The sequence below is a fragment of the Engystomops pustulosus genome, chromosome 2, assembly GCF_040894005.1.
Source record: "Engystomops pustulosus chromosome 2, aEngPut4.maternal, whole genome shotgun sequence".
Taxonomy (NCBI): Eukaryota; Metazoa; Chordata; class Amphibia; order Anura; family Leptodactylidae; genus Engystomops; species Engystomops pustulosus.
In genome coordinates, this window is record NC_092412.1 from 210043215 (window position 1) to 210064148 (window position 20934).

At 40.9% G+C, this 20934-nt stretch overlaps 1 protein-coding gene across 1 annotated transcript; it reads right to left on the bottom strand.

Annotated features, from left to right (window-relative positions):
• Positions 1 to 12578, bottom strand: EIF1AX (eukaryotic translation initiation factor 1A X-linked). Its single transcript, XM_072137970.1, has 7 exons — positions 12336 to 12578; positions 7457 to 7540; positions 6130 to 6233; positions 4763 to 4813; positions 3400 to 3481; positions 3220 to 3311; positions 1 to 1471 (listed from the first exon to the last, which is right to left on the bottom strand). The coding sequence occupies exons 1-7, from the start codon at positions 12349 to 12351 to the stop codon at positions 1466 to 1468; spliced, it is 435 nt and encodes a 144-aa protein (XP_071994071.1). The 5' UTR covers positions 12352 to 12578; the 3' UTR covers positions 1 to 1465.
• Positions 12579 to 20934: the final 8356 nt, after the last annotated feature.

A 20934-nucleotide genomic window follows, 5' to 3' on the forward strand; every position in this document is an offset into this window, starting at 1 on the left:
TGTACTCACAAATCTTTATTATGTTTTTGGATGTGTTATTTCCCATTCATAAGTTGCATGACATCTTTCCATAATATATTGGGTAAATTTAGCGAGATTAAGAAACATAGGCCCTTTTAGGTCTTCACATATTAATCTGTACAGAATTCAATTCACATACTATACAATATAATGCAGCCCAAGAGGAACTTGCACACCAAAGAGGCCACGGGAAGAATGAGATACTAGACACATCTGGATGTATTAGCATCACATTCTTACCAGATTATAACACTCATTTACTCAGTGATATCCAATGATAATTACTACACACTGTGTGCCATATGACGCCATCTGTGTACTATAGTGCTACTTACAATCATATTTTAATAGAGGTGGAAAAGCTAATCCTTTCCGGAAAACTGTTCAAGAGCCAACAATTCCAAACATTTTCCAATATGCTATCATATAGGCTTTTTTTTAAGATAACAATACAGAATGAGTGAGAAATTAAGTTAACCTTAAGTTTAAATCAGAAGGATTGATTGCTCAGTGCAAACCAAATGCTAAGGAGTTCTCTTGCGAGGACCAAGTAATGGTATGGAAGTGATGGGGGTATTGCCGAGTGCTCATTCTATTGTTTTTAACCACCTCTGAACCAGTTTAAAACTTTTTTTCTCTCCTGAACAACCGCTTTGAAGTAGTACAATTTCCCTTTAGTGTGCAAGTCATCTAACGCATGGTTAAAGCACTTTCTGTATAGTAAAAAATATTTATATAGCTCTTAAAAACACAAGAGAAACATGTCAGGCATTTTTGCGGACAAAAAAAAAAAAAATACAGATTTGGTATTTAATAATAAAAATAAAAAAAAGGTAAACGAATAAAGAGGGATATTCAGTAGGTCGGCCTTCACTAGTATTTCACCAAGGCAGATCGTGTACAGTGGCATTTTATTCATTTTGCACAACAGTTTAAAAGAACCGCACGGAAGAGCAGCACGGAAGCCGACAGATAGAATTGCTCTCCGGGTGGTGAATAAAACTCATGGTAAAAACATGAGAAATATCAATCACCATCTGGATTGTTGCCAGAACCACCACAGCCAAAATATATAAAGGAGTTCAGCTGGGAGAATGAACAAACTCCACACTTTGTGGTGGGATATTCAATCACATAGCCATGATAATTTACCAAAAAAAAAAACCCAGAAAGAATATATTAAAAGCAACCTGAAAAATGATAGTCACAACTCAAGGGCTGTAAATTACCATCTTTATGGGAAAACAATATTTTTCAGTTCATGTGTTCCAGACAATCCAGTATTGTCGAGCGCTACTGAAAGAATATAAATACTTTAAAACTGAAAATAAATTTATCGGAGCCAAGGGAGAGAATCATCTCAACGGGAGAACCTCACTCAAATCAAAAACATCAAAACTAGAACAATCCGCAGCAATTGGAATGGAAAAGACGTCCTCAGAGATCAGATCTGAAAAAAACAAGCACAGGAAGAGACTTAGTCCCCCTCAAGGTCTAAATTCACATTATTAAGATTTTTCCTTTTTACATATTCAAAAAGTTGTCCATTTCCCGGGAACTGGAGTCATTTATTTGCTTTATGCAAGCCGCATGGATAGGACCTCTAAAATCAATCACTGGGGCCCTCCATTAAGAGGACAATGTGTTTACTTGACTTGTCGCTCTATACTGTACATTTTCTACATGGTTACCAGAGTTGGCCAAACTTGGGAAAATGCCTTTAACCGTTCATATGCATGTACAGCTGGCTCTCTGGACACCTTGGGAAATACAGCAGCTCTCCTCAGACTTTACTTAAATGGGCCAAAGCCCACACTGTGGTTTACAAACTCCCTTGCATGAGGCGACTGCCTGTGCCAAAAACCACAGAAGAGGTCTCATTAAGGGCCAAGTTTGTGACTAGGCAGACTTTCCATTGTCATTGGCGTGTGAGCGGGGCTATAGGTTTTTTTTTTTTTTGCAATCCACAAACATAAGTTTATGTGTCCTTAATGTAAGAAAGCTCAAACCCTCTTATAAAAATTGGCAAAGATTAACATAGGACACATACCTCAAGTAGCCAGATGTTTCCAATATTTTGGAAAGTTCTTATTAGGCAAGATCTTACTCCAGTTTTTGGGGCTATTTCACATTGAATTTATAATAAAGGCTTATACAGCTGGATAAACGTGGTTTCATTTGGACACATTGGCGTTAATGTCTGCAGTGGAGTTAAAACTCTTAATTGAGCAGGTTTCCTTAATCAGAAATCAACAATGAATTTGTAGAGTGAGGGTGCGGTCACACGTCGCGTTTAACACATGCGTTTAAAAACGCATTGCAATAGCTGGAGAGTGATTTGCCTAATTAAACAGCTGCTAACACCTGTGTTTACAAGACGCAACCGTTAACGCATTAACGCATGCGTTAGCATTGCGGTTAACGCATGCAGTTGTTAACGCATTGTTAACGCATGTGTTAACATCGCGGTTAACGCATGCGTTTTGTAAACACAAGTGTTAAGAGGTGTTAAATTAGGCAAATCACTCTTCAGCTATTCCAATGCGTTTTTAAACGTATGCGTTAAACGCGACGTGTGACTGCACCCTCAGGATGCGTTCACACGTTGCAGTTAAAACTGCATCGCAATCAGCTTTGAGGTGGTTTTAGGTGCAGTTTTGTCAATTGAACAGGTGAAAGACATGAACTGAATGAGTGAATGACATTTGTGGAGCAGGTTTCCCCTTCAAAATCAAATTCACTCGTTCAGTTCATGTCTTTCACCTGTTCAATTGACAAAACTGCACCTAAAACCACCTCAAAGCTGATTGCGATGCAGTTTTAACTGCAACATGTGAACGCACCCTCAGAAAACTTAACTGAAATTATACATTCCCACCTCATTTTCCTTATACTATGATTGCCGGGGTTCACAGAAGGGCCACAATCTCTTTTCGCATAATTAGTAAATGCTGGCATAAATTTGCAGTTCACTACTTTCTTACAAGAGAACAGCTACACTACTGAGAGACTAAACACGGTTCTTCCCCATACTTGGCCCAACTGTTCTCCCAGACATAACACACAAAAGTTGAAGCAATTTGAGTCAGTCACCGAGCAGTGATGACAATTTAGCAATTTTATACTTAACCCAAGACAAGGTTTTTACACCACACCCGAAATTCCATGACATCTTTTAGAACACAACAACATACTTACATCATCAATATCTTCATCATCATCTCCAATGTCATCAAATTGGATTTCATCATCATCACCAGGTCCAAATGTGTCAGTTTCATTAATTTTGGCTGAAAAAGAAGAAAAGAAATGGCTCAATTGCTGCATTCCAGTAACAACACACATTGCATGAGACACAAATAACACAGCAGTCATTACCATGCTCTGGAAGTTCTCCGTACGCCTTCAGACTTCTGGCTTCATCTGCATTATACTTTAGGATAACATCTGCTTTGTTGTCCTAGAAAAATAAAGCAGGAAATTAATATACAGGCAGTCCCCGGGTTACATACAAGATTTTGTTGAGTTTGTATGTAAGTCGGAACTGTATATTTTATAATTGTAACCCCAGACAAAATTTTTTTGGTCTCTGTAACAATTGGATTTAAAAAATGTTGGGTTGTCCTCAGAACCAGGATTAACAATAAAGCTTCATTGTAGACACCAGTGATAACTGTTACAGCTGTTTATTGTAGCCTGGGACTAAAGTACAGTAAATTACCAATATCCAGAGGTCTGTTTGTAACTAGGGGTCGTATGCAAGTCAGGTGTTCTTAAGTAGGGGACCGCCTGTACTCAATAGTGAAGGCTTTACTTCTAGAAAAGTATATATGGACCGAGTGTCACTTTGCACCCTCTTTATATACAGACAGATCTTGACACTGCAGTTATACAAGTGCATAAACCTTTAATTGTGTGTCTGCTTCTAGCATATATGAGGTTTTTATTGTATTTATTAAAAAAAAAGGATTTATTAATATGTTCTTGAAGATGGTTGATAAACTTTAGATCAGCCTGCAGAAAACAGGCTGACATTTCAAAATCTTTATTTTGTAGAAAACAAAGGTGTTACTGTCTATAAAATCATCAAGCAACATTAATTGTACAGATCTCAGAAATACCCCCAGAATTTTTTTTTTTTTTTAAATTTAATGGCAAAAAAGGCAGGATTCTTTTTACCATCCTGCCAAATACTATGCAAGGAAAGTATTAAAAAATACCACTGGTTGTGGTACCAAGAATTACAGTGCGTGTTACTTGCTTGTATTATAACAAAATATGAGGCAATGACTTCTTGACTGCCGGACAGACTGCAGACACAATTAACTGCTCATAAAGAACCTACACTCAAGCAAAATGGGTTTAATGTTTTTTTTTTAGAAGTATTTTGTGATCAATTTCATGCCATTTGTTGTTATAAAGATTTGATTGTTTCTTTGACTTTGTTATGAAGTATTTTTGCTCGAGTTGAAGTTCTTTATGGCTTTTGGGGTCCTTTAGGTTGTAAGCAGGATAATTTGGTTGAATACTTTGACCCCTCTAGTTGATTATTCAGTTTTTCTAATTGACTATTAACTACTGCAGTGTCGGCAGGAAAACGTCATGGAATCATATTTTTAATGGCAAGGACTTCAGTCTTGTGCAAGTTGTACAGTCCATGGGGCTGGGCCGATAAATGGGCCAGACCCACCGGGCAGCACACAAATTAAAGGCCTAAGGGAGAGGAAAAGTGATTACATACTTGATAGTCTCGTAAGCCGACCAATATAATGTCCGACGTGTTTATCCACACCTGATGGAACAAAAAGGTATTAACATCAAAACCAACAAAATCAGCTTATTAAAGGGAGTGTCATTATGTAAACATACACCGCTGAGAAAGCCTATAAACAATTATACATGACCTACTACATGTGCCTTTGCTAAAAGCCCTCATGTAAAGCTATGAATATCTTCACTGTAGAGATGTTCTATGCTTGTTTGAGGAGGATCGGAAACACTGACTAGACAGCAGCATTGGAGTATAATCCTCTGGTGCACACATAGCAGTAGGTCCCCATCTCACAACCCATCTCCTGCCCTATTCAGGTACAGGCACAGTGTGTAACTTACAAGGGCTCTGCAGCTACATGCACCCCCATATGTACTGTAACCATATTATGACAATAACATTTTCAATGATTTTGAGCACACCTTCCCACTGTGCATAAAGCTCTCATGTCAAATTCAGCAGTGGGATCAGATCCTGTTAGCAGGAAACACCAGTGCAGTCACTTGGTGAAATCGGGGCTGACATAGCACCGGGAACGAGCAGGTAAGGGATTGTCATGTGCAAGTTATGAGAGTTGTACAAGTTTAACATGTGACCCACTACCATAAGCAGATTTAACTTCCCTGTATAATCCCCTGAAATCTGAACAGTGCTGTAGGACCAATCCAGACCACTAGCCAGTGTACGGTGCTGTGCTACTCCAAAGTGCATCCTATCCAAACATCTGAATAGTAACTAGAAATGTAAACAGCCTGAAAGTGTCAAGGTCTATTGACACTGCTCAGATACCCATGTGAAACATTTCCTTAGTTATACAAGTCTGATCAAACCGAGAAACACTATAGCTATAAAATCAACATTTATCCAAAGGAAACAGATACAAGTAGATATTGATGGTGAATCATGTGGCAAAACTTGGTGTAGATTGAACAAGTGGACTTTTTCCCTATTAAAAAACTGCTATAGTCACTTTATATTTTACACATACACACTATGAGCAGTTTATGTCATCTATAGAAATCTACATGCAGAGGACATTCATACAAGGCAGATTCAACCCAGGAACTTCTGACACTGGAAAAAGGCTCTTTAAAAACAGGTGAATGTGGACTCTTCCCAGGCAATTTTTTTAATATAGCTGCCAAGCACTAGGTGTAACGCACACCAGGGTATTTTGATTCGATAAAATAGCAGACATTGCACCCATAGGCTTCACTGGGGCCTCGTGTTCCTCAGATTTCACATGAAAGGACGCTTTAGACTTTCTTAATCCAGCTTCTTCACAACAGGTTAATAAAGGGGAGTTTATATTTTCCATTTTATACAATAACGCTTACCTTTTTTCGCAATTTCCCTCTGATGTGACATAACCTCTTAACACCATCGAAACACATAGCTTCCAGTCTGCCGTTCCCCAGCATCTTTATGACCTGTGCATACTCTGTGGGAACATTTCATGCATGTTTAACCAACAAGACAAACCATAAGATGATAAACCTCAAACATTGCTATTTAAATATTTTTTTGGGGAAAAAAAAAACAGATTTTTTTGCCTTTACCTTCCCAAATAGAGTTGATTGAATTCAAACTATATAAAATTAATGAACGGCATCTTCTGTTTTTGTGGTACAGTGCTGGGGGAGGGGAAGGGGCGCAGCTGGTTCTGTGTTGCAATAGCAGTGGATGCAATATGGGGGAAACCACCAAATAGAGGTCAGTATGAAGTGGGCTTATGCATGATTATATATTATAATGAAATGTTAAGATAGCCTAGGAGCATCAGATCATTGGTTTACTGCTCAATATTAACTGGTACAAAAAGGACTAGACATACCACCTGAAAAGGCAGCAGTAGGGTAGGGGCACCTGACACTAACACACACGGCGAAGAGCTGTACATGGTATTTCAGTGCGTTAGTGAAGCATTGGGAGTCATTATAATACTTTTATTTATATAGTGCTGCACAGCGCTTGCCAATTCAGTGCCTGTCCCCATGGGGCTCTCAATCTAATCAACCTACCAGTAGGCTTAGGAGTATGGGAAGAAAACCGGAGGACCCGGAGAAAGCCCATGCAAAAAGGGAGAGAACATACAAACTCTTTGCAGATGTTGACCTGGATGGGACTTAAACCCAGGTACCCAGCACTGCAAGGCTGTAGTGTTAACCACCGGTAGTGTATGCGTTGGTCAACGAACCGGATGAAGCGCAAGTCAGCGCGGAACGGCTATTGTTTTAGTTTATTGCGATGTCCTGCACTTGTTGTCCTCCAGCTCCCTTATCCTAACAGCAACATTGTGTTTTTGTTGAGTATGCATCAATAAAAAGTTAAGATTCCAAGGTGGTGAGTGCCATTTCTTCCCTTTTATGTCTGTATTATGCATCATATCTTTGTGTGGCTTTGTTGCCACTGATTGAACGCCCCAGACATTTGCTGTCAGCGTTTGGTCCCTTCTAGCAAGGTAAACAGCGCGTAGTGCCAAAAGCTACTGACATAACTTAGATAACAATCTTAAAGCAGTCCCTGGGAAACAAACTCGATGAGATATTTTTTTTGGCCTGAATCGCATATTTATCCCCTATCCGCCGCAATGTTACATATACTGTAAAGTTAGCTGTTTCACATTTATACACCGACAAATGACATCTTTGAAGAAGGGCTTACCTTGGCCGTCCTCTTTAAAGACAAGCTCTCTCTTTTCAGATTCATTTTCATTCTTACCACGTCTTCTGTTCTTACCTCCCTTACCTAAAAAAAAGGGGAAAAATATAAACATTAGTATTTAAGCAAAGATACCGTATCATTATGTATGCAGAAGGGAACACAATTATGAATTTGTCGAAAAATTGAAACGTCAGAAATGCACATAAAATAGTGATACAGAACAAGAACATGGAAGCAATCCCAAGACATGTGTCTACAATCCCTTTCACAGGAGGTAGAAGGTTCCCATTGTATACTGCTGAAAGGCTGTGACATAAGCCACAGTATAGGCAATAAAGGGGTTGTCCAAGGGTATGGGGCAGATTAAAAAACAAAACAAACATATACAGTACTCATCTCCACAGTCCCTCCCAGAGGTGCAATCTGATCCGTTTGCAGTGCCGGAAGACAGGTAGGAATGCGAAGGTAAGTACATAGCAAACCAATGGCTTTTATAGCCTTAGACATCCCCTTTAATCCACCATTGTACTACCTAGCAGACATTTTATTTACTGTGTTTTTAAAACAGCTGAAAAACAGGTACATTAAGAGGATCCCAAAGAATGCATTTCCCAGTATTGACTTGAGTAAATGGGGCAGATCATGGAATTATGGCATTGCTCTGCACCCCCCAACGTGATAAGCACGGCTTGACGACTCTTGATAACCCCCCCCTCCCCTTGAGAATATACTACCAGAGCCCGAATCAGTCTTAAGCATTGGCCTCCATGTATATACCAGTATCCTTGTCTGGAAAACCCAATGTAGCCTATAGATTGATACATGGATTTTATGGCTTCAAGAAATAGGGTAAGGAATAGCTGTGAGGTTTTTTTTTTTAGTACGCCAGTCACCTTTTCTGTTTAATACTAGCATCCCCCATGAAACAATTATGAGTCCTCTTTTCTTCTAAGTCTGAATTTTGCTGTACTAGACATTTAAGAAAAATGAACGCTACCATTTACCATTGAGTAGGAACACACTACAAGAGCTGAGCAGTATTTCTACCGCACTCAGTTGCCAATTGCAGAAGGGCAGCAAACACTGGACCACGAGACACGGCACAGTCTGTGATTCAATAACCATGGCAGCCTGTGGGAGACCTTTGTCATTTACACAGTGCAGATGTGATTTACAAAACCGATGTCCCCTATTGTGGGTAGGGAAAAAACTGTGATGCTGCCGTGTTTCAAGTAACACATATGTGATGCCGAGCAGCATATAGTGCGGGATACAAAGGATGTGCCGCAGTCACTATTGTTATCTACTTTGGAAAGTGCAAAGTCACTTGTTTGACACTAAACCCACCACAACCCAATCATCTCAACCAGTGGATAGTTATGTCAGCAGTCTTACTGACCTCCAGCCCAGGAAAGAGCAAATGCTGTGGAACATGTACTTTTTAATGCTTGGTTTGGAACGGTTAAATGAAAATTCAGAATATATTAAGGCAAATCAAATTAAAAAAAAAAATAAAAATTATAATGTAATGTTGGTGTCTAACTTATTTTTAAAGGTGTAGTCCAGAAGTTGAAAAACATGGCTGCTTACTTCCAAATACAGCTCCACATCTGACCATGGGTAGTGCATAGTGATGCAACTAAGCTCCATTCATCACTATACAGCAGAGCTGCAATATCACAACCATGGGCAGGTGTGGCGCTGTTTTTGGAAGAAGGCTACTTCAGGACAACCCCTTTAAATACTGCAGCTTCCACACTAGGTATTACGAGGGGGCACAACATAAAGGAGCTTATTTACAGATGGCGGGGTAAAGCCCTATGAAATCAGTCATCATATGTTCCAATTAGATGATTGGAGACTATTCCATAGAGCAAAAAAAAAAAAAAAATTGAAATTAAAGAAATATGCTTCCATGTAACTCACAATGCTGAAACAAAAGAAGCAACACTCATTATTGATTCTGAGCAGCTCATGTGCCTACACTTATTGGATCCCCATTTTCTGAATTTATCTCTGCTAAAAGTAGTGCAGGGACTCCACAACATTAGAACGAGAGTAACCAGGAAAGTACTGCTCTTTATATTTATTCTACTACAAAAAATTTTTTATTTTGGTCTAAAAAGACCCTTTAAGCAGCTCACATCTTTATAAGGGGTATCCAACATCTACATGGCAAATCCACAGATTGTGCAGTAAATGTATGTTTAGTGTAAGGCAGCATCTTTCACCAGAAAAGGAACTTGTGCGTGCCTCTAAAGTCACTATCATGGAGCGATGGCCGAGTACATGTGCTCTCATAATTCCCAAAGAACACAGAGCAATGTTGTGGGGGAGGACTTGCCCATAGTAAACACTACAACCTTCACAATAGAAGCAAAGCAAAATGCATAGGAACAATCTACACTATAGGACCAGACCATCATCGTTCACACAATATGAATTGTTTCTGTAAGTATTTGTATCTTGTAAATGTTACTGCACGCATCTTATACTTAATGACTGCTCATGAAAATTCATTAGGGGTGACACCTAATAACACAGCAGCTTCCGCTGTAATATCAATTATCAGGCTCATTTCACCGATTATGTAATCCTTAATAGGGCATCAACCCAGTTATATAGCACCCGTAACCTGTGCAGGGCAAAACCTCCACACCTCTTCATAGGAAGATGCACTTACCAACCCAATTTGATAGATATAGATAGATATATCAGACCATTTGTTGTATACACTTGGGGAGTGCAGTCAACCTCAGTTCCCAATAGACAAAGTGCCCCCAAGCATTATATTTTCTTGAACTAGTGGCATGATAAGTCATAAGGTGCACCTGCCACATGCCACCAATTTGACGCTACCGCTGTAATGTCTGTGTATAAACAGAACCAGTCACTAAAGAGAACCAGAGGACAAAGGCAAGTTTAGAATCTTATACATTTATAAAGCAGCCATTGACTCCAATTAAATGGGGTCTTTGAGGAGCACAATTTTTATTTATTTACTGGCCCCAGGTGGTGTAAAAATAGGAACGATTAAATTCACTTCTTACCAGCTCTGTTAGTATACACCAATACAAGCCCCAGGGGGGAAAAAACCCCATTAATGCAATGTCACCCCTGAACCTCAGACAATCCAAATAAAACAAGAAAAAGGTGGGATGCGTACACAAGGCTGGACAGAAATAACAAAATATGTTTATTAGATAAGTAACAATTTTAAACACAATCAAGACAGGACAACAATAAATATAAAAACACTTAAAAAGTACACCAGAGGGGTGTACAAAGCTGCCAAGAGCCAAGTTGCCCTAAAACCCCCTACTACAGTCTGCCAAGAGTAAAACTACATTAACCTTAAGGACCAGAATATGAATAACCATATAGAGCTCAAGTGCAAAAAATGATGCATGAAAAGTGCAATTTGAACAATGTAACAAAGCTCTGATGCATTGATCCCTACATGCCCAACATATACAATACCATGTTGTAGAATGAGACAATAAAGCAAGGTAGGCAGGTGTAGGCCCTCTCTCTGCCTACACCTGCCTTACTTTGTCTCATTCTACGACAACATGGTATTGTATTATTGTATATGTTGGGCATGTAGGGATCAATGCATCAGAGCTTTGTTACATTGTTCAAATTGCACTTTTCATGCATCATTTTTTGCACTTGAGCTCTATATGGTTATTCATATTCTGGTCCTTATGGTTACTGTAGTTTTACTCTTGGCAGACTGTAGTAGGGGTTTCTAGGGAAACTTGGCCCTTGGCAGCTTTGTACACCCCTCTGGTGTACTTTTTAAGTGTTTTTACATTTATTGTTGTCCCGTCTTGATTGTGTTTAAAATTGTTACTTATCTAATAAACATTTTTTTGTCATTTCTGTCTAGCCTTGTGTACGCATCCCACCTTTTTCTTGTTTTATTTGGATTGTATAGCTATTGGGGTGCGTTGGCTTACATACATTCGTATACCTTGGTAGTGCCTGTCCTACACAATTTCGGTCTAGACCCCTGAACCTCAGCACATCAGAGGGTGTAACAGAACAGCAGGCAAGTACAAATTTTTATATGACCCTCACCCAGTACTAAAATAAAAAAAAATGATCTGTGTAATTGATTTTGGCAGCATTCACACCCCGTGTTTAACCCCCTTAGGGGCACTGTCATTTATGCATTTCCATTTTTCGCTACCCACGAAAATGAAAACGGAGCTCTGGTTGGTTGCCATGGGCAACTAGAACAGATCTGCCCTGAGACATTTATGACAAGTCTCCCCCATAGTCTTCATGGTGTGTATGACAAGGTCTCACAGTTTCGCTATTGGAAGTAGCTCTGAAAAACCACTATAACAAGAAATATCAGTGAACTCCTATAGTAGCGCTTTCACCATTCAGGTAACGAGAAGCCTTGTGACTGGCTACATCATGCGGCTGCAGCTTCTCTGTTAGCCAGAGTGGGGCCTATGGGAGATCACCAATAACTTCAGTACATCATCTGTTATCAGGTGCCGGGGTGTCAGCTATTGCTCCCTGTTATCAGCCATGTAAAGAGCACAGTCCTCTATTAGCCAGGAGTGGGGCCTATGTGGGATCAGCAATAACTTCAGTACATCATCCATTGTGAGGTGCAGTGGTGTCATCTATTGCTCCCTGGTATCAGCCCTAGTATAGCACGGCGGATCCTCCCTGTAGTCAGGGCCATATGTGATACACATCTGTACTCACCTCTGACTGCCCCAGCCCTGAGTGTCCGCCATCTCCCTCATGTGCCACAAAGGCCGCATTCTACTCAGCTATGGCGCCATTGTACACAAACTTACTAGCACATCCGCCCCTAACAACATGCAGCCACTGATCTCCGCTCCCGGGGCCTCACCTTTATTCTTAGGCATGGTGTAGAGTACCGGCTTCCGAGAGGAATTTCACAGCTGTGGATGAGCGCGGTGCTGGACGACGACTTGTGTCTGCTATGCTCGGCCAATAACGTCACTCAGGTCACCGTACAGGCGTCTTTCTCTCCTCGGACTCCCGCGTGCGTCAGGAACCGGCGTGCACTGCCGTGAGAGAGTGCGTGCTCACGTCGGAAGCAACGATGACGAGAAACCTGACGTCACCAGCTTCACGTAGCGTCCAGCCAATAAGATGAGCGCGACCTATTTTTTTCCCACAGAACTTTATTTGTATAATTAGTTTTATACAAAGTGACAGTAGGAAGCGTGAGTGATAAACCTAGAGCAATAAACTACGGTTGTGACTAAATCCCATGACTCAGAGGTACCCGTCCTCCCCAGTCATGGGATTTAGCTGTCTCTGTATGAGCTGTCTATTTCCCATGACTGGGAAGGACCTATTCGCCCCCTAGTGGTGAGGTGCTGGATAGTTATAGGATTTAGCCTTCTCACATGGAGGAGGCTATTTCCTATAACTCAGAGGGACCTGGTCCTCCCCAGTCATGGGAATTAGCCAACTCTGAAGCAACTGTCTATTTTCCATGACCTGGAGGGACTCTTTATCCTCTTATTGGTTTGGACTTGATCTATGAGAGTTTTTGGCTTCTTCATGCTAAATACACACTCATTTTATATTTTGTATAATTTTTAACATTAGCCGCCTCATATAGAAATGACTATTTCCTATGACCCAGAAGGACCTTTTCTATCTACTATATGGGGAGATTGTGTTATGTAGGAGAATTAGCCGCCTCATATAGAAATGACTATTTCCTATGACCCAGAAGGACCCTTTCTATCTACTATATGGGGAGATTGGGTTATGTAGGAGAAGGTCCTTCTGAGTAATGGGGTTTAGCCGCCTCATATAGAAATGACTATTTCCCATAACCCAGAAGGACCTTTTCTATCTACTATATGGGGAGTTTAGTTATGTAGGAGAAGGTCCCTCTGAGTAATGGGGTTTAGCCGTCTCATATAGAAATGACTATTTCCTATGACCCAGAAGGACCTTTTCTATCTACTATATGGGGAGATTGGGTTATGCAGGAGAAGGTCCTTCTGAGTAATGGGGTTTAGACACCGCATATAGAAATGACTATTTCCCATAACCCAGAAGGACCTTTTCTATCTACTATAGGGGGAGATTGGGTTATGCAGAAGAAGGCCCTTCTGAGTAATGGGATATAGCCATATAGTAAGGTCTATTTCCCATAACCCAGAAGGACCTTTTCTATATTATACAGGGAGAAGGCCCCATGTAGGAGAGGTCTTTCTGAGTTATAGGATCCTCATATAGAAATGACTATTTCCTATAACCCAGAAGCACCTTTCCTATCTATTATGTAGTGAGAAGGTCACATGTAGGAGAGGTCCTTCTGAGTGATGGGATATAGATGCCTCATATGGAAAAAGTCCACAGAAATAGAGAAAATAATTTCACTATGACCGGAGCTCCCAATATTATTCTTCTCATTCGTTATTCCACTGATGAACAGCACCAATCTTCAGTTTCTCCTGCTGAAAGTATGTCATCATTCAGACTAGCACCATCGCACTTTCATTATCCTCCTTTATTATATTGTAGCTGGAAGAAAATATGCCGGCAGATGGTGTGGTACGTTCCAACAAGGTTAAAATGTATTTCAGTTCATCATACTCACAAGAGTCAATTAAAAATGTCATTATCACACGTTCAAATATCGGGACGCTAGCTTTCCTATCCGCCCGACCCAGGGTTTCGCCGGCAACGCCCGGAAGAAGATACACTGAGAGGCACAAACACCACTAGTTCCGATCTTTAGACCAGATTTAAACTGGCAGAGTTCCCGGTTTTCCAGCTGAGACTATAGTAAATGCGATGGGCTGGGAATTCACGTCCCCCCACCCTCCACCCCATTCCCTGACATGCCCATAGCAGCGGGGGAAAAAAACTGGCGGAGGAGCCAAAATGAATTTCCCCCAATGAGTTTTGTCTCCAACACGTGCTAGACAAACTCTGCCTACTACCTCTGCCATCCAACAGCCATCCTTCATTTCATGTTGTGCTGGCAGAAATGTGTCTATTCTGCATTGCCTTCCTGTTTTATTGGTTCAATTGATTATATGATATATATGGAATACACTGGAGTGCAGTAAATGCATTCATCAATAAACACATTATCCTCATAATGAGAATTACTGCTTCACTTCCTTTCATTTTCAGCTCATGAAAAATTTAATCTTCTTTTACATATAAAGGAAAATGGCAAACAATGATGTTATTGGGTTCTAAATAGGGCAAAGAGCTACCAAAACAAGGCAATCATCTAATTCTATAGATTTTAATCTATTTATCTAACATCTATATAACCACGTACATTATATTAGAAAGAATATAGAAGTTCCAGAACAGAAGGTTCCCAATAATAAGGTGAGGTTTATTTCATCAAGCAAAAACCTTACAAAACAAGGACATCTTGATGCATTTCAAACTCCTCCAATTACGAATTAATTGTTTAAAATGCGTCAAAATGTCTTATAATTTGTACAGTTTTACTTAAGTTTTACTGGAACTTAGTTATATTTATATTTTCTCTTGTGAAGTGTTGGCCCAGCGTTTTGTAAATCTTGCAGATACTATGGGGCACATTTACTTATCCGTCCCGTCGACGCCGCCGATCCGGAATGTCTGTCGAGGATTCAGAGTTGCCGCGATTCACTAAGATCGTGCGTCCAATTTCCTGCATGTGTCGCTTCCCCCGCTGAGGTCCGCTGGAGTTCACCATCTTCTTGCAGGTGCATGTGAGTGCTGATCTTGCGACACATTTTGGTTGTCAATCGGGTTGTCCGACTTCCACGCCCCCCGATTTGTGTTGCGTGCCAGCCGGCGCTGATGCGCCACAATCCGATTGCATGCGCCAAAAAAACGAGGCAGTTCAGGGCAAATCTGAAAAAAATAGGGAAACCCGACGAAAATGCGGTCCGCGGACCCTTAGTAAATGTGCCCCAGTATGTGAACTGCTCCTTATTGTTTGAGGCTGGACTTTTTTTTACCTGTTTATACTTATGTAAAGAAAACATCTACCAAATCTTATACCTATCTTTCTAGTATCTCTCTAGCTGTGATTAATCTATTATTTTTCGGAAATACAGAAGAAAGGCTGCTGAATCAAAGCTGTCTGGTAGCAACCTGGATTAATAAATACCCTATTTTCCATCTTAATGTATTTCTGCAATCCAATATCTGTCAAAAATCTGTCCTCATCAAATAGATTCCAAGAAATGGCAGCACACCAAGAGTTGTGATGATAACTTTTATTCCACCATCTTGTTAGCAATGTTTCGGCTCTGTTATGTGAGTGTTACGGGTGCTCCTGCGACCTATCTCCTGGGTCGCAGGCACACCCGTGCCCCTCTCCACTGCCCCAGTTCCCCGGCGAGTCACTCACCTTGCCACGATCCAGCGCCAACTCCGGCAGTGCGGCGTGCGCGTCCCTGCAGTTGCAGTGTAGCAAGGTGACAAATTAAATACATAGGGGGTCATTTACTAAGGGCCCGATTCACTTTTTCCCGACGTGTTACCCGAATATTTCCGATTTGCGCCGATTTCCACTGAATTGCCCCGGGATTTTGGTGCACGCGACGGAAATCGGGGGCGTGGCCGAACGAAAACCCGATGGATTCGGGAAAAACCACCGCATTTAAAAAAAAAATGTGCCACGGAGCTTGCACTTACCTTCACTAGGAATAGGTCAGTGAACTTGAGTGCGTTCCGATGCTCTTCAGCGCAGCAGCACCACCTGGTGGACGTCGGAGGAACTGCCTTAATGAATCCCGGCCGGACCCGAATCCACCGCAGAGAACGCGCCGCTGGATCGCGAATGGACCAGTTAAGTAAATCTGCCCCATAAAGTGTAGGATCAGTCATTCTCTGCTACTCCACTACTATCCTACCACCTTGACTCCGGACAAAGCGTCTGGAAACAAGGCAGACAGCTGCATAATGTATGTTTATTTCTTTTATCCCTCCTATGTCTTTATTATCTATCTCTTATATCGATATCCATCAATCTGTATATCTATCTGTGAGTCTGGCTGTCTTACCATCAAAATCTATCTATGAGGGTGTCTTCACATTCTGTAGGGGTCTACATTTCCAGTGAAATTCATGATATTGCTAACAAGCAGGGGCGGACTGGCCATATAACCCAAAGGGGGAAATCCCGGTGGTCCAACTGGTCTGGGGACGGTCTAAAATAAACCATGTACTCACCTTTCCGACGCTCCTGCGCAGCTCCGCTACTTGATGCAGTCTGGTTGGCAGTGACAGGTCTGTGCACGCTGGCGGCGCACAGACTATGACGTTGGCAAGTAGGTGATGTTATAGTCTGTGCTGTATACAGGGTGGAGGCAGACTGGCTATATACAGGAGGGCTGGCTGTATACTGGGGGGACTGACTGGCTATGTACTTGGGGAGGTTGACCGGCAATATACTGGGGGGGGGGGGCTGTCCGGCTATATACAGGGGACTGGCTTGCTATATACTGGGGCTGGGCTGGTTGGCTATATACAGGGGACTGGCTGGCTTTGTTATATGGTATAGAAGTAGTAGTAATAGTATAGTATTCCTGTACCTAGGCACCGGTATTATAGTAAATTTATTCATGTACGTAGGGGCAGTATTATAAATTGCATGAAATGCAGTATTATAATATATTTTATTTGGCGGCAGTATTATAGTAGTTTCATTCTTTTTTATCGGAGAATGTATTGTAGTAGTTTTTTTTGTATATATAAGGTAGTATAAAGTTGTGTTCTTTAAAAAAATAAGCTTTATTCCTGTATAAGAGAGGCAGTATGAGTCTTTCTCCGCACTGTATATGGGGATTTAGACCATTTGGAGTTTAGTAACTCCACCCACATCACATGGTCACGGCTACTTGTTTTGACCCCGCCCACAGAATGGGGGCCACTTTTACAGTTTTTTTCCAGGGCCACTTTAAATTCCCAGGCCGCCCCTGCTAACAAGAATCCGATGTTTGTTAGGAATCAAATATGTTTTGCTGGAAATGCATACGTGATCGACCAAGCGCCGCCACCCTGGCATTTGCACAGCATTTGTAAATGCCATGCATACGCCATGTCTGAACGCACCCTGAGTCTATCTCTGAAACCGCTTGTATATCAAACCATTCTGTACATCAGGGCGCACAGCCCTGTGACTTCTGCTAATGGACAATTTATTACTGAGTGGAGGCTGCTGCTATTTTATTAATTGGAGGCAGACGTCGCTGCAGTTGCTTTGAGTGGAGGCCGCAGCTGCTGTTTTATGGAGTGGAGGCTGCTGCTTTATTGAATAGAGATGGCTGCTGCGGATACTTTTTTTGAGTGGAGGCCGCTGCTGGACATCTCATTATTGAGGGGGTTGCTAGACAGTATATTAACCCCTTCACGACCTGACCCTTTTTTGTTTTTTCGTTTCCATTTTTCACTCCCCATCTTCAAAAATCTATAACTTTTTTATTTTTACACGTAAAGAACTCTGTGATGGCTTGTTTTCTGCATAACAAATTGCGCTACAAAAGTGATGGTATTGAATATTCCATGCTGTGCACTGGGAAGCGGGAATAAAATTACAAATGTAGTGAAAATGTTGAAAAAAATGCATTTGTGCCGTTTTCTTGTGGCCTTGGATTTTACGGCTTTCACTGTGCGCCCCAAATGGCATGTCTACTTTATTATTTTGGTCGCGATTACGGGGATACCAAATTTGTATAGGTTTTATAATGTTTTCTTTCATTTACAAAAATTAAAACCTCCTGTACAAAATTTTTTTTTTAAATTTTGCCATCTTCTGGCGCTAATAACTTTTTCATACTTTGGTCTACAGGGCTGTGGGTGGTGTCATTTTTACGACTTTTGATGATGTTTTCAATGCTACCATTTTTAGGACTATACAACCATTTGATCACTTTTTATTGAATATGTTCTATTTTTCAAAATGGCAAAAAAGTGCAATTTTCGACTTTGTGCGCTATTTTCTGTTACAGGGTTAAAAGCAGTCAAAAACTGTTATTATATTTTGATAGATCGGGCATTTTTGGACACGGCAATACTTAACATGTTTATTTATATCAGTTCTAGGGAAAGGGGGGTGATTTCAATTTTTATGGTTTTTTATTTATTTTTTTTAAACTTTTTTTAATTTTCACTATTTTTCAGACCCTAGGTTTTCTTATCGATTCTACCATATACTGCCATACTATGCAGTCATCAATGCACTGTACAAAACTTGCCTAACAAGGAAGAGTATCAGGGCGCCCAAGAAGGAACAGCAAGCACCAGGACCGTCTCTTAAAAGTGTTTCAGCTTCGAGATTGGGCTACCAGGAGTACAGAGCTTGCTCAGGAATGGCAGCAGGCAGGTGTGAGTGCATCTGCACCCACTGTGTGGAGGAGTCTCTTGGAGCAAGGCCTGGTGTCAAAGAGGGCAGCAAAGAAGCCACTTCTCTCCAGAAAAAACATCAGGGACAGACTGATATTCTGCAGAAGGTACAGGGAGTGGACTGCTGAGGACTGGAGTAAAGTCATTTTCTCTGATGAATCCTCTTTCCGATTGTTGGGAACATCTGGAAAACAGCTTGTTGGGAGAAGACAAGGTGAGCGATACCACCAGTCTTGTCTCATGACAGCTGTAAAGCATCCTACAACCATTCATGTGTGGGGTTGCTTCTCAGCCAAGGGAATCGGCTCTCTCACAGTCTTGCCTAAAAAAAATATCCATGAATAAAGAATGGTACCACAATGTCCTCCAAGAGCAACTTCTCCCAACCATCCAAGAGCAGTTTGGTGATCAACAATGCCTTTTCCAGCATGATGGAGCAACTTGCCATAAAGCAAAGGTGATAACTAAATGGCTCAGGGAACAAAACATAGAGATTTTGGGTCCACGGCCTGAAAACTCCCCAGATCTTAATCCCATTGAGAACTTGTGGTCAATCATCAAGAGACGGGTGGACAAACAAAAACCAACAAATTGTGACAAAATGCAAGCATTGATTGTGCAGAAATGGACGGCTATCAGTCAGGATTTGCTCCAGAAGTTGATTGAGAGCTGCCAGGGAGAATTGCAGAGGTCCTGAAGAAGAAGGGTAAACACTGCAAACATTGACTTGCTGCAGTAACTCATTCTAACTGTCAATAAAAGCTTTTGTTACTCATAATATGATTGCATTTGTATTTCTGTATGTATATAAAAACATCTGACAAACCAGAGGGCAACAGATCACGTGAAAATATAATATTTGTGTCATTCTCAAAACTTCTGGCCATGACTGTAGTTTCAGTATATTTCCCTGATATGAATTAACCACTGGAGGGCAATAGTCTTCCATTTATATAAAATGGGAAAGTTTTTGTATGTATCTATATTTCTGCATAACTTTTCACATCGTTCTGTTATTTTTATTCAGAGGAAAAAGCAGTGTAAAGTGGGAAGTGTTCCCAGACTATACAGTAAGTGTAAATCATATGTTCATCATTAAACACGCTGTAACAGTTTCTGTCTTAAGCCACAAGTTCAGAAGCTTAGTCAATACATTTCTTTACTTGCTTTATAGGGATACGACTGGCCTGGAAACATACGAAACACATTACTATGAGACTTATCTTTTCATTTTACTGTTTAGAAGGTTGAAGTTATCTTCTAAGATTGAGGCAGATTTAAAGGGAAAAGCTGAACAAAACTAAAGTTTCCAAAGTGTTTCAGCAAATTTTCTTGCGTCATTGTCTTACTTGCTCCTTTCCTTGCAGCTCCTGACACTGAATATCATACTGGAGCTATTGCATAGCCATAGCCTGCCACAGATTACACAGCATGTAGACAGGTTGCTGTCACACAGTTATAATGAACACAATGTGAGAATACACCTATGTTCTATTCTGGCAAAATATTAGGGAAAAAAAGACACAAGATGAAACTAGTCTTAGCAGCTCCCATGAAGCTGGGCTGAAGCTTCATGGCATGTGGAAATAACACAGAGAAAGAGAAGCCAGAGTAAAAAAAAGTATATATATGTCTCATTAAAAATAGACAGGAGACTGAATTGCAAGGATATGAGTACAATCAATATCCTGCACATTAAATGGGTTGGCAACTCATTCCAAACTTTACCAGGCTAAGTAAAAGTCCCTAATAGGGTCACCCATATTATACTTGCACTGTCTGTGTAGCCGTGCCTCACATGACCCCATCAATAATAATAATAGATCTTTATTTATATAGCACACAGATTACGCAGCGCTGCACAGAGTTTGCCAAATTGTTCTCTGTCCCCAATGGGGCTCACAATCTAATCAACCTACCAGTATGTTTTGGAGTGTGGGAGGAAACCAGAGGACCCAGAGAAAACCCATGCAAGCACGGAGAGAACATACAAACTCTTTGCCGATGTTGACCTGGTAGCATGACTTCCTTCCGACATAACTGTGTGCATGCCCCCTTCCGTAATAATGACTTCCAGGTGAGTGTTTGGAGGGATACGC